This window comes from Hyperoodon ampullatus (assembly GCF_949752795.1).
Source record: "Hyperoodon ampullatus genome assembly, chromosome: 3".
Lineage (NCBI taxonomy): Eukaryota > Metazoa > Chordata > Mammalia > Artiodactyla > Ziphiidae > Hyperoodon > Hyperoodon ampullatus.
This window is the reverse complement of record NC_136916.1, coordinates 137,227,641-137,239,735: the sequence shown is the minus strand read 5'-3', so window position 1 is coordinate 137,239,735 and position 12,095 is coordinate 137,227,641. Positions and strand designations below refer to the sequence as shown.

Here is a 12,095-nt window from a genome sequence, read left to right as displayed (position 1 = left end):
GTATTTAAGGGACCTTTTAGATAAAGGTTCACCTGGAGAGAGAGGGATGGACCAGATGACCTTTCAGCTTCCAGACCTTTGTATATCAGATATTAACCGAAGTGGTACTCTGACATAACAAAGATTTGTAACATAAACAAATGGCCAGAAATGGATGGAAAACATAATGTAGGTATTCATTAAATTGAACTATTAAGTCAACATAGTTTACTTGGTAAGTTAGAAAAACAGAAGATTCAGACTTATGATACTGGTATATTACACTTATCAAGCTAAACATCTGTGGCAACCATATGAAAAACAAAATGTAGTATTCAGTCCAAGAATTCAAAACAAAAGGTAGCTGAAACTCATGTTCACATATATTAAATTACCCTTCTGTAAGATGTTTAACATTCTTTAACTAACGAAACAGCCATTGTAATATCATAATTTATACTAACTCTACAACACCTTATTTGTATTTTTGTTTTCTGATTAACATTTTTTAACATTTTAAAAGTGTATCTACAAATATAAAATCCAACAAATCACTGTATGAATTTACGATTCATCATTTCAGATTGTAAACTGTACAAAATACGTACTCTTAAAGGACCCTTTACTTGGTCATCTTGCACCAATTGTGTAGTATTATCCTGTTTCAGGAGTACCTAAAAAACATTTTTGCACAATAGTTTCCATGTTACTTTTAAAACAGTACATTTATGGTAATACTGTAACAAAAATGTCTTTATACTTTCTTAGCATCCTGTGGTTACCTCTGGTATAATACTTATTCCATTGTATTTATGTTTATTGTCTCTCTCATTAACTGTGAACTCCTTGAGGGCTAGAGTCCTCCTCACTATATCCCCAGCAGTTAGCAAGTGTCAATACACATTACAGGCACTTAATAAATGTTTGCTGAATTAACTATAGAAGGTTTATAATCTGTAGTAATTATTGTAAAACCTTAAAATTGCCTTCATTGCTTTTTATCAACTAGTCACAAAGGTTCTGTCACCAAGTATATTTAAAAAAAAACAGCATCAAACTTTATTGCCTACATGCAAGGTAAACAAATTAAAACCAGAAGTCTTCTGGTCCTTTATAAAATAAACCTAAATAATAATCTGGTATGCAATTCAGTCATAAATAAGTGCTCCCTTCTACTACAGATCCTCCCACATATATAAGGTAACTTGCTCTATTAAGAGAGAGGGAGAATGGGAGAGGGAGACGGAAAGGGAGCATGTACCCAAATAACGGGAAACTTCAAATTCTAGGTTACTTATGTATAAGACCTCCCCAGACAATCATTGTATTGATTTTAAATTAAATTATTTAATCTACAAAGAGCCACAATATTAACAAAACGTTAAAATTCTCAAAGAATTCCAAGTAAATATTTAGTAAGGAAATCCTGTATAGCTGACATAGTAAAAAGGCTATATGAAACAAGGAAGAAATGAATGTCAAATGATATCCTAAGAATACTCGAAGAAAAGTTTCACCAGCAGATGGAAGTTTAAACAGAAAGTTTATAATAATCATAGACAAATCTATTTGTCTACCACACAAATCACACTCCTCTAGCTTAATGGTTCTCAAACTTCAACATTCATCAGAAACACCTGAAGGGCTTGTTATAACACAATCATAGGACCCCATCCTCAGCGTTTCTGACTCAGTTTGTCTGGGGTGGGGGCCTGAGAATTTGCATTTTAAACCAGTTCTCAGGTGAGACTGATGCTGCTGGTCCTGGGTCCACTGTTCACTTATTCATTCAACACATTCTGAGCACCCCCTGTTTATAAGGCACCGGTCTAGGTATTGCGAACAGAACAAGGCAAACATTTCCTCCTTCCAGGGTGCTTAATTTTTGTAGGAAAGGATCACATATGTAAGTGAAAAGCAAATTGCAAAACTGAAAGTACAGAATGATCCAATGATAATAATAACAAGGATTAAGATGCTTTTAATCCTTCAGTACTTTTCTGTACTTCCAAATATTGTACAGCAATCAATAACTTTTTTTTCTGGTCACAAAAGCATCTTAAAATTATCTTAAGATAAAATTCTTAAGTCATTTTTATCGCTGTCTTGAAATGATAATTCCCACTGTTTTGTTTGTAGTAATCTATTGTTTTTTCTAATCACTTGAAATCATCGCTACCTGAATAATATGAAAGGAGAGAAAATAGCTTATAGCCTAAGTAAGCATGCTACCGCAAACAGGAAAGATCCAAATGATGGGAAGTATCATGAGTATGGTATTTCGTGGAAGCACTTGGAATAATTTCTCATCTTGAGTTCTTTATTCCCAATTCTTAACGTGCTTTTCCTATAGTTTTGTATATAACAGTGCTTTCACATAGTAATGATTCACGAAGTGAAGTAATAGTTCAATAAATAAAATGTTGATTTGTAGTCTCCTAATTCCATCCCTAATTCTCTTCAATCGAGTTAAGAAAGCTGTTGCATTAAAAAAAATTACCTTAACTTTTACCAGCCTTTTCACAGTCTTAATTTTTGCCTCACAGAAGGCACCTCGGTACTTGGCACTGACATCAGTTCCCACTGTCAGGTAGGCAGGCTCATCCGCCGCCTGATGAAAGGAACATACAATATGAATGTCACTACTATTTTCCCCTACTCCAACCCCAAGTCTCATCAAAAGGTTCTGTATTTCAAGTAATAAGAACATTAACATTATTTGCTTATTAATATCATTGATAATTTGAAAAATACCCCTAAAGCAAATACTTTATTAGCAATCCTTTACTTTATAAACTATATCCTGAAAACATAAAACAATTTAAATTGTAACTAGAAAGTATAAGTAGGAAATATAATGTTTTTTCATTCAGGTACAAAATGATTCAACAGTTTTATGATATATTTAAGAAACGAAAAAATTTAAAAATCCAGAAAAGGTATATTTATTTTAAGTGTCTCATAAAACTTTAAGTTAGTCAGTTATGGCCTCCTGAAATTTTGTTTTCAAATTAAAAGAAATATTGCTATTAAAATGAACACTAACAAATACATAATTAAATGTTTATTAATATAGCTACATAAAGGCAACTGTTTTTGGATACACAATAACTGTACAGATAATAAATGAAGCCAACCCATTTGATAAGGAGAGCATTATTTAGAAAAATCATTGGCTAAATGCTGCATTTTAAAGCTTTAAATCTAAATTAACTGATGAATGCAGAGATGTGAACTGAGGGTAGCCGTATCTAGTTTATCAACACTAATCTTCTTGGTATATTTAAAAAAAAAAGTTTCACAAAGAAATATCTACTTTTAGCAAATGACCGTGATCAGAATGATACATGGAAAGATGTGAGAAATTTCACTCCACCATTCATTTTAATCTTGACAGTAATAGAATGATTGCTATCTCAATCTGTCATTTTACGAATATTTTCCAAAAGTTAAGTATATTCATACAAGCTCAACTCAACAATGCTAAGTGCAAAGGTGACAGTGTACACTTTAGAGAAATACTTTCAAGTAGAAAATGATTTTTCATTAAGTTTTCCCAACTAACATTAAAGAAGGTACACTGTCACTTCAAGGAAATAGGAAAGCAAGAGGAAGTTTGGGAAAATCTTGTATTTCAGAGCTTAATACACTGAAACAGTAAATGAGTAAGGAATCAAGTTTAAAGTTAGTGCATTTATGAATAACGCAAATTGAAGAGAAATACTTTTTGCAAATAAATATCTGACCTGAAACATTCAATGCCACAGAACTGCAGGATGTTATACCTTCCTTTCCCTTTAAACATCACATATGATGTTTGCAATATTAGTTGTCTTCAGGAGAATTTTTTTTAGGTTGGATATACATTTAAAATATTTACTATAAGGACTGAACTAAAATTAAGTATTATTAGTTATAATAATAATATATAATAATACTTAGTTTTAGTTCACCTTCAAATATTTTACCCACAAAATTTCACTTTATCCCCAGAAGAAATGGTATCTCCCTTACACAATCCACACATTCCTTCCTTAGAAAATCGCATTGGCACTGGGGAAGAAAAAAAAAAAAATCAAAAAATCCCCCAAAGAACCAAAGCAGGACAAAAGCTTTACTTCTGCAAAGGTCGCTGCCAACACAGGAAGTGTTTAAAAATACTAGCCCAATGGACAACAATGGAAAGGCTGCAGCAGCCTTTCCAAAGTGCTAACTGCTTCGGAGAGGGGCCCAACTGACCGCATTTAGACACAATGATCATCTCTCACCCATTCAACACGTCCTCATTTTCAGAAAGCGCTGCTTAGCAGACGGATCAATTCTGAGTAGCAAAAAAAAATGACATTCCATAGCACTGGCCTCACGACAGTCAGTGTCCAGGGCACGAGGTTCCGAGCAGCGTCGACTCTACTTACCTTCATTTTCACTGGTGATCTGTGGGGTTCCAGCTCAACGAGCTATCTTCTCCGTCGCTGGAACCAAGGGGAGGGGAAAGACAGGCACAGAATCAGTCAACGAGGGGAGCGACCCAGGGAAAGAAAGTAAACAAACGCCAGCGGGGAGGGGCAGAACCCTCACCAGGGAAGGGATAAGATCCCCTCCGAGGGCAGCCAGAACGCAGGAGCCGAGGGGGTGGCAAGAACCCCACGGGCGCCAAAGGGCAGTGGGTTCCGCCGCGGAGTTCGCCAGCGGCCCACCGCGCCCCCGCCTCGCTCGCCACTTTGACCCGGAATGCTCAACTCAGAGCCCCAGGACGGGTCGCTCTGGAGAAGGGCAGGGCGCCGTTTGGGCTTCCCCGGGCCCCCCAGAGGCGCGGTCACCGAGCCTTGGCTCAGCCGCCCCTCGGATACCCCGACTTCGGCCCGCGCCCCGCCTCCGCCGATCGGCCCCCTCCGCCCACCCCGGGCCCGCGGTGGCGGCAGCGGAGTGTCACGGCGCCATTGCTCTCCTTCCTCTGCTCTGCACCATATCAGAAAGGAGAAGCACTTCTTCACCCGAAGGGGCAGGGGCCGTGGCCTTCAGCCCCGAGGCGCGCGACGGAGGGAAGACCAGCGAAGGGAAGAAGGCTGGGGGGGCGGAGAGAAGGAGGGGAGGTGGCCCGGACAGGGTGTGGGAGGGGAGGGGAGCCGCACAGCGGCAGCCGCCGCCTCCTCCCCGCGCCCGCCTCAACTTTTTGTACATCCCAGAGCGGTACCAGCCCCCAGTCCCTCAGGTCCAACCACGGACTCCACGGGGGAGGACGCGCCGCAGAGTTGGGGGCCGGCTGCCCCAAGCAGCCTGCTCCTCGCCTCGCGGAAGCAAACTTAGCGGCGCGGCCAGCCCACAGCCATTTTCCCGGGGAACCCGGGGAAGCGGCCGAGGAGGCAGCTGCGGCGGCTGTTCCCGCAGTTGCTGCCGCTGCTCCACGACTTGCCCCTTCCCCTGCGCTCGCCGCCCCGCTTGCCAAGCATTCCCCCACCCCACCTCCAAAGCTTCCAACTGCACCGGGACCCCGGGCAGCAGCACCAGCTGCTAGTGCCGCTTCGTCCATTCAGTATCCCCCGCTTCTCTTCTCCCCACCTACCAACTGCGGGTGAAGTGCGCGCTGTCAGCCCCCGAGTCCTCCGCCCCACTGACCCCCGTGGGCCCCAGTCCGGGCAGCACCACTCCCGGCCGCGGCGGCAGTTCCTGCGCCCGGTTCCCCACTCGCCCGATTTACTGCCACAATCCACCAAATAACAAGCTGTTGAGCAGACTCGCTTATACACGAACTCCTATTGGCTGCTCATGACGCCGAAGAGTTTCGGATTGGAGCTCGCTACCTGCCGTCCTCATTGGATGTAGCTCTGAAACTTCACGGATTGGTGCGAAAAACAGCAGGTAGGACATCTGCCACTTATGACTGGCTGCCTCCGAAGACTAACGTTACTGGAGAATCAGGTATTGAGTAAGCAAGTCCTGAAAAGTGATTGGTAAAGACGACTCCGGATGTACTTAACTGAGCACTGATTGGTCAATTGAGGGGTCAGGAAGAGCAGTTCGGCACGAGGATTGGCGGTTGGGTGTCCCATGGAAACCGAACCCGGAGCTGTGGCCAGGACTTGCACGGGGGCGGGGCAGGGTCTTTCCAAAGCGCCTGCGCTGAACCAGTTTCTCGGCGCCATTTTGTCTGGGCAGCGGTGGCTGCAGGTCTACCGCATTTTATGTTTCTGGCGAGACGAGAGTGGAATCTTCATCCCGTGGATTCATTTAACTGCCGCAACCATCCACCGTTCCCTCCAGGACAGCACCTAGTGAAGATCGGAAGAGTAGCGATCTGTGAGAAAGGTCAGTTGGAAGCGGTAGTTGTCCGGTGGACTGGGGGATGGCGCAGATCTAGCGGCACCGGCACCGGAAGTGAGGGGGCCGCTCGGCAGCCATAGCGGAGTAAGTTCTCCCTGCGGCTGGGTGGGGAGCTGGGGGCGGGCTGAGAGGGGGCGAGGCTTCTTTTCTCGCGGCCCCAGAGAAAGAGGCGGAGGGGACGTGCACATCTCTTTTCTCCGGACTGATCCTTTGGACTCGGGAGTGTGAGAGATGTTCGGGATGCAGCCCCTCTCAGAGCAGTGCTTCCTCCCTTTGGAAGTGGATTTCGGCAGCTTGTCACGTTCTGCGACCAAGGCCACCGGCTGTGGGCTCCTCCTTAATTAAGACAGGGTGGGCAGGGTTCTGAGGCAAACCGGTCCTGCGTGGGGAGGGGTTTCCGCGTGCTCGTCACGCGTTTAAGCAGTGAGGAAACTGAAGGAAATGCTGGGCTTGGGGTGCTGAGGAATTCCCTAGCTAGCACAGACGCTGCCGCTCTGGCCTTAGACAAGTAGCTGTGCCACGCTGCACGAGGCTTAGGCTGCTTTTTGAAAGGAGCGAGCAGTGGTTTTGCAGGGACGGAAAACACCTTAGATAAAAATAAAAGTACCTCCCTGATAGGATTTTGTTCGGGGCAGCTCTTGATCTCGTTCCCTTAGCACGATCTTGTGTTCTGTTAAAGAAAACAAAACCACATTTGAAATGGTGGAAATAGAGTATTGATTGACAAGTTGTTTTAAAGAATGAAATAATTAAGAAAATGTAAAATATCGACGGTAATCCACGTTGACTAAACTTACTCGTTAAGAGGACATCTTAACTAAGGCTGCATCGATTTTTCATTCGTAACTGATTTTTTCAGAATTACTTGTTAAGAAAATGAAATGCATGTTAGTATTTCTGCTGAGTGACCTAGTCACTGATATGAATAGCTGCTTAAAATTATCCTCATAATACTTCTGCTTTGAACCCTATTGCTGTATTGGTGGGGCTCCAGACTAGAAAATGATCGAGTGATTTAATGATTTGTTGGGGTTTTTTTGGCAGTTGGTCTGAAGAAAAGAGGACAGTTAAGTGACAAACATCCGGAAGTATTACTGAGGTGAGTTCTAATGTCTGTAAAAATCTTTAGAATTAGGGAGACCAGTAAGTAGAGCCATAAATAGCAAGATGGAAGAATGGTAGTTGAAAAGTCTTTGTTTGGTCAAGGGTTCAAATGAGTCTGTGATTAACTTCCTGATATGATACTTTAGAATGAAGTCTCAAAATTAGGACATACTTACAAATTTGTTTACCCATTCATGCTGGTCCCATTTCTAGATTTTTAAGTATTTAATATTTTTATCAAGGAATAATGTGGACATTTTCATGATTTTTTTTCTCAATATTTAAAAATTTGGCATGTAGGGCTTCCCTGGTGGCGCAGTGGTTGAGAGTCCGCCTGCCGATGCAGGGGACATGGGTTCGTGCCCCAGTCCGGGAAGATCCCACATGCTGCGGAGCGGCTGGGCCCGTGAGCCATGGCCGTTGAGCCTGCGCGTCCGGAGCCTGTGCTCCGCAATGGGAGGGGCCACAACAGTGAGAGGCCCGCGTACTGCAAAAAAAAAAAAAAAAAAAAAAAAAAAAATTTGGCATGTAGAAAAGATATTTCAGTAAGAGTTTAGAAGTTAAGCGATTTTTTTTTCTTAAGGAAATTATAGGACATGTAAATACTATTTAACTTCCCGGGTCGGAGCGGGGGGTGATCACCTATAATTCCACTACCCGGCTTAAAACGGTTATTATCTGATCCAAATAAAGTACGTCAGTGGGCATTTGGAAATTACCAAAAAGCCAAAAGAAGAAAACAAAATCTCTCACCACCACCAAAAGGTGATTGCAGTTTGTACTGTACCTATATGTTATTCAGAGGGGTTTCTCTTTCGCTTGTTTTGTTTTACAAAATAGAGATCATTCTAGTCATGCTCGTTTTGTCACTTGGTTTTTTTTCCTTTTTGGAAAATATTGGGAACATGCTGCACGTTTTTCATGGCTGCATAGTGTCCTGTAGGATAGATGAACTGTATTTTATGTAACCAGATCTCTTAATTTTTATAATGGCAGTAATATGTCTGAATATCCTTGTGCATGTTTTACAAAAGATTTTCTCTGAGAACTGACATCTATACCTAAAATTTCTAGGCATCTTGATATTCCCTCACATGCCTGATTATTTCTCTAGAATAAATTTCTAGAAGTGGAAATACATGGCCAAAGAGATTATACCATGGTTCATCAGAAAGCTTTTGCTTTTTTTTGTTATCCTTTTTCCTTTTATTACTCTCCTCCCTCCCAACCCCCATTTTAAAAATTTAATTTAGCTTTATTTTTGAGCGTTTTATCCTGGATCTCTGTTTATTCAGGTAAAATTATCAGCCTTTCAAGTCACACATATAGTAAAATAAACTTGAGAATTTTTTTGGACCTTAAGAGTAATTTCTTAAAATTAATTTATATTTTGCTCTAGAATAGTTAGGCGTTTGTACAGTGAAACATTTTGCTATGCAGAAGTGACACTTAGAGGATACTAAAAACAAATTGTTTTTTACGGTAGAGTTAGTTGAGTTTAACTATTGTTTCCTTGTAGCCTGGCTTAAAGTTTTCCATCTTTATGTGCGTTCTCAAGGTGCTTTTGTATTCTCATAGGACCCTTTACATGCCTCTCTCATCACATTTACTTTGCATTTGTTGGGCTCTTCCCCAGTTTGAGACTTTACTCCCAGAGGGTAGCAATTGCTGTTTTAATCACTCTTATGTTTCCTTACCTGATACATGATATGTGCTCTGTCACTGTTTCTTATGAATCCTTATGTACTTTTATATACAAAATATGTGAAATAAGCTAACTTATGTTTTCTTTAACAGCAGTTCTCTTCTGAAAATTCATGATATTCCACAAATGCTGTCTTAACTTTGAAATTTTTTTTAATGTTCCAAATACTTGATTTAATACTGAGTTGATTTCTTTCTTTTTTTTTTTTTTTTGAAGGGAGCGAACTTTTTTTTTTTTTTATTTTGTCTGCATTGGGTCTTCGTTGCTGCACGCAGGCTTTCTCTACTTGCGGCGAGCAGGGGCCACTCTTCATTGCAGCGCGCGGGCTTCTCATTGCGGTGGCTTCTCTTGTTGCGGAGCATGGGCTCTAGGCTCAAGGGCTTCAGTAGTTGTATGTAGCACGAGGGCTCCAGAGCACAGGCTCAGTAGTTGTGGAATACAGGCTCAGTTGCTCCACAGCATGAGGGATTCCCCCAGACCAGGGATTGAACCTGTGTCCCCTGCCTTGGCAGGCAGACTCTTCAACAACTGCTCCACCAGGGAAGTCCCAGTACTGACTTGATTTCTAATTGCTAATATAATGTAGGTTTAGAGAACTCATTGAGAATAGTTATTCTTGACTTTTTTCCTCAATTCTTTTTTTTTTTTTTTAAGATTTTCTTATACCTTAGCGGAGGGCAACTATAGATGAATATTAATTGAACACTCAAATCATCTCTTAGGAATAAATGAATGAAAATTAATTTTGATAAAATTGGTTTTTGTAACCTATTTTAACGAGCCCAAACTAGTAGAATAATGTTTCTACAAAATCAAAATGGTCAAATTTTTAATACTGTTTTTATGAAAAAAAGCTATTTTGAAAGCAGAATGTTTTATTTATTTGGTCAAGGATTCAAATGAGGGCATGAAATTAGCTTCCTGTCATGGTATCTTAGACTGAAATCTCAAAATTAGAACATCCCTATGAATTTTTTTTTACCCATTCATATGGTTCCCATTTCTGGATTTTTAATCACAGAACACTGTAAACATTTTCATGATTTTTTTTTCTTTAACCCATGGTAAAATACTTGACATATAAAGATCTCATCAGGAAAAGTGTTCAGCAGTGAAGCAAAATGGACTGTTCTGAGTGTGTGGGCTATATAACATACTCAAAACTTTAAAAAGTCTTTGTCTTCTAGAGGAAGCCTTGCTTTGTGGAATAATGAAGGAAAGTGTTCCAGTTTTTAAATGACTTGGATCTGCTCTCTGTTGAAATTGTATTTCTGGTATGCAATTTTACTTAACTATTCTTTAGTAATCGAGATTGGCCATGTTACCTTTACATGTATATCTCTTTTTAAAAATGATAGAATTTGTTCCACTGTACAATTATTTCTGTAAATGTCTGTGTATGTTGAAAAGCAGAACAGATTGTTGTGTTGAATGTAGCTGCTTTCCTAATGGTTTTGTTATTTTTTGGAAAGTTACTAAATTTGCTTATTTGCAACCAAAGCAACCTTTGTAATCTCTGTATGGTCTTTTGCCCTAGTAGATGTCACTGCTTATTTTATGGCCACATGGAGTCATAGATAACTGGTTTTCCTTCATATATAATGCAAACAAGAGCATAATTTTAGGATTTGGTAGATTACCTAGTGGCATTCCTACTAGGATCTGTCTTCAGAAGCTTACTGTCAATAAAAAGAAAACCATAATTAAACATGTGGGTGTTAATATAGTTATTTCAAAAGATTCCATCAATTTAGATTGGTTTAACATTTTAAAGATTTAAATCATGGCACACGAGAAAAATAGATGTGTCAAAGTTCAGTGTACAATTGGATCTAATTGTTTTTAAAAACAAATTGTTTTATAATACAGAACAGAAAGAAATTTATTTAGCCATCATTGAAGGCTTTTCAAGGTTAATGATATGTAATATGTAAAATTAGAAGAAGGGAAGTCATTCTAAGTGGATGTAGGTTGTGAGCAAGGATGCAGTTATTTGGGTTGGCCAAAAAGTTTGTTCAGTTAGTGAATACATTATTCAATAAAATTCTTGGCGAAAATGAAAAGTGTGTCTTTTATTGTTACTTAAAACTGAAGCAACTTCTTGGCCAACCCAATATATAAGAAAAGCTATGTTTGGGACAGTAAGTAAACCAGTTTCGAGAGGATGACTGATTAAAGATTACATTGGGAAAGTTGTGTGAAGCTAGCTTGTCAAGGTTTCTAGAATTAGCTGCACATCAGAATTATGTAGAGTGCTTGTCTTTTATAGGTTTGGGAACTTCCAGAGGGCCTTGAAAGCTGGGATATGAGCAGAAAATGAAGGTTATTTTTTGTTTTGTTTTCAGATTTTACAAATCAAAATGGAATTAAACAAACAAAAACTTACTTCTAATCCCACCCTAACATTGGATTTTTAAAATTTTCTTTTTCCTTGTCTGTATGCATATTCTTTCTTTAGACTTAGAGAAATTTTAATTTTTCTCTGTTACTTAACGTTGTAATAGGCATTCAATGTGACTGCATGGTCTTCACAGTAAATTTTTTTAATTAATTTATTTATTTTTGGCTGCATTCGGTCTTCATTGCTCTATGCGGGCTGTCTAGTTGCGGCGAGCGGGGGCTACTCTGTTGTGGTGCATGGCCTTCTCATTGCTGTGGCTTTTCTTGTTGTGGAGCACGGGCTCTAGGCACGTGGGCTTCAGTAGTTGTGGCTCGCGGGCTCTAGAGCGCAGGCTCCGTAGTTGTGGCACACAGGCTTAGTTGCTCTGCGGCATGTGGGATCTTCCCAGTCCAGAACTCGAACCCATGTCCCCTGCATTGGCAGGCGGATTCTTAACCACTGCACCACCAGGGAAGTCCTCCACAGTAATTTTAATGTCTGAAAATATTCCATCAAACTGTGTTATCTCTGACTTTATTTTCCTATTGCTTGACCATTTAGGTTTCTTTCTAGTTCTTAAATATTGTGCTGTAATTATCATCTATG

General features: G+C 40.5%; 1 protein-coding gene and 1 long non-coding RNA gene across 2 annotated transcripts in view; one reads left to right on the top strand and one right to left on the bottom strand.

Moving 5' to 3' along the window:
• ARID4A (AT-rich interaction domain 4A) overlaps positions 1 to 4,400 on the bottom strand; it is a gene marked incomplete at its 5' end in the record, with an annotated part of 54,514 nt that extends 50,114 nt beyond the window's left edge. The window contains 4 exons of the mRNA XM_079699177.1: positions 588 to 653; positions 2,480 to 2,590; positions 4,248 to 4,261; positions 4,391 to 4,400. Coding sequence (XP_079555303.1) covers positions 588 to 653; positions 2,480 to 2,590; positions 4,248 to 4,261; positions 4,391 to 4,400 — 201 coding nt within the window. The remainder of the gene's footprint in view (positions 1 to 587; positions 654 to 2,479; positions 2,591 to 4,247; positions 4,262 to 4,390) is intronic.
• Positions 4,401 to 6,173: 1,773 nt separating this feature from the next.
• Positions 6,174 to 11,407, top strand: LOC307049891. The gene is made up of 3 exons (XR_013810769.1): positions 6,174 to 6,285; positions 7,345 to 7,399; positions 11,379 to 11,407. It is a non-coding gene; the product is annotated as an uncharacterized lncRNA (long non-coding RNA).
• The last annotated feature ends 688 nt before the right edge of the window (positions 11,408 to 12,095 follow it).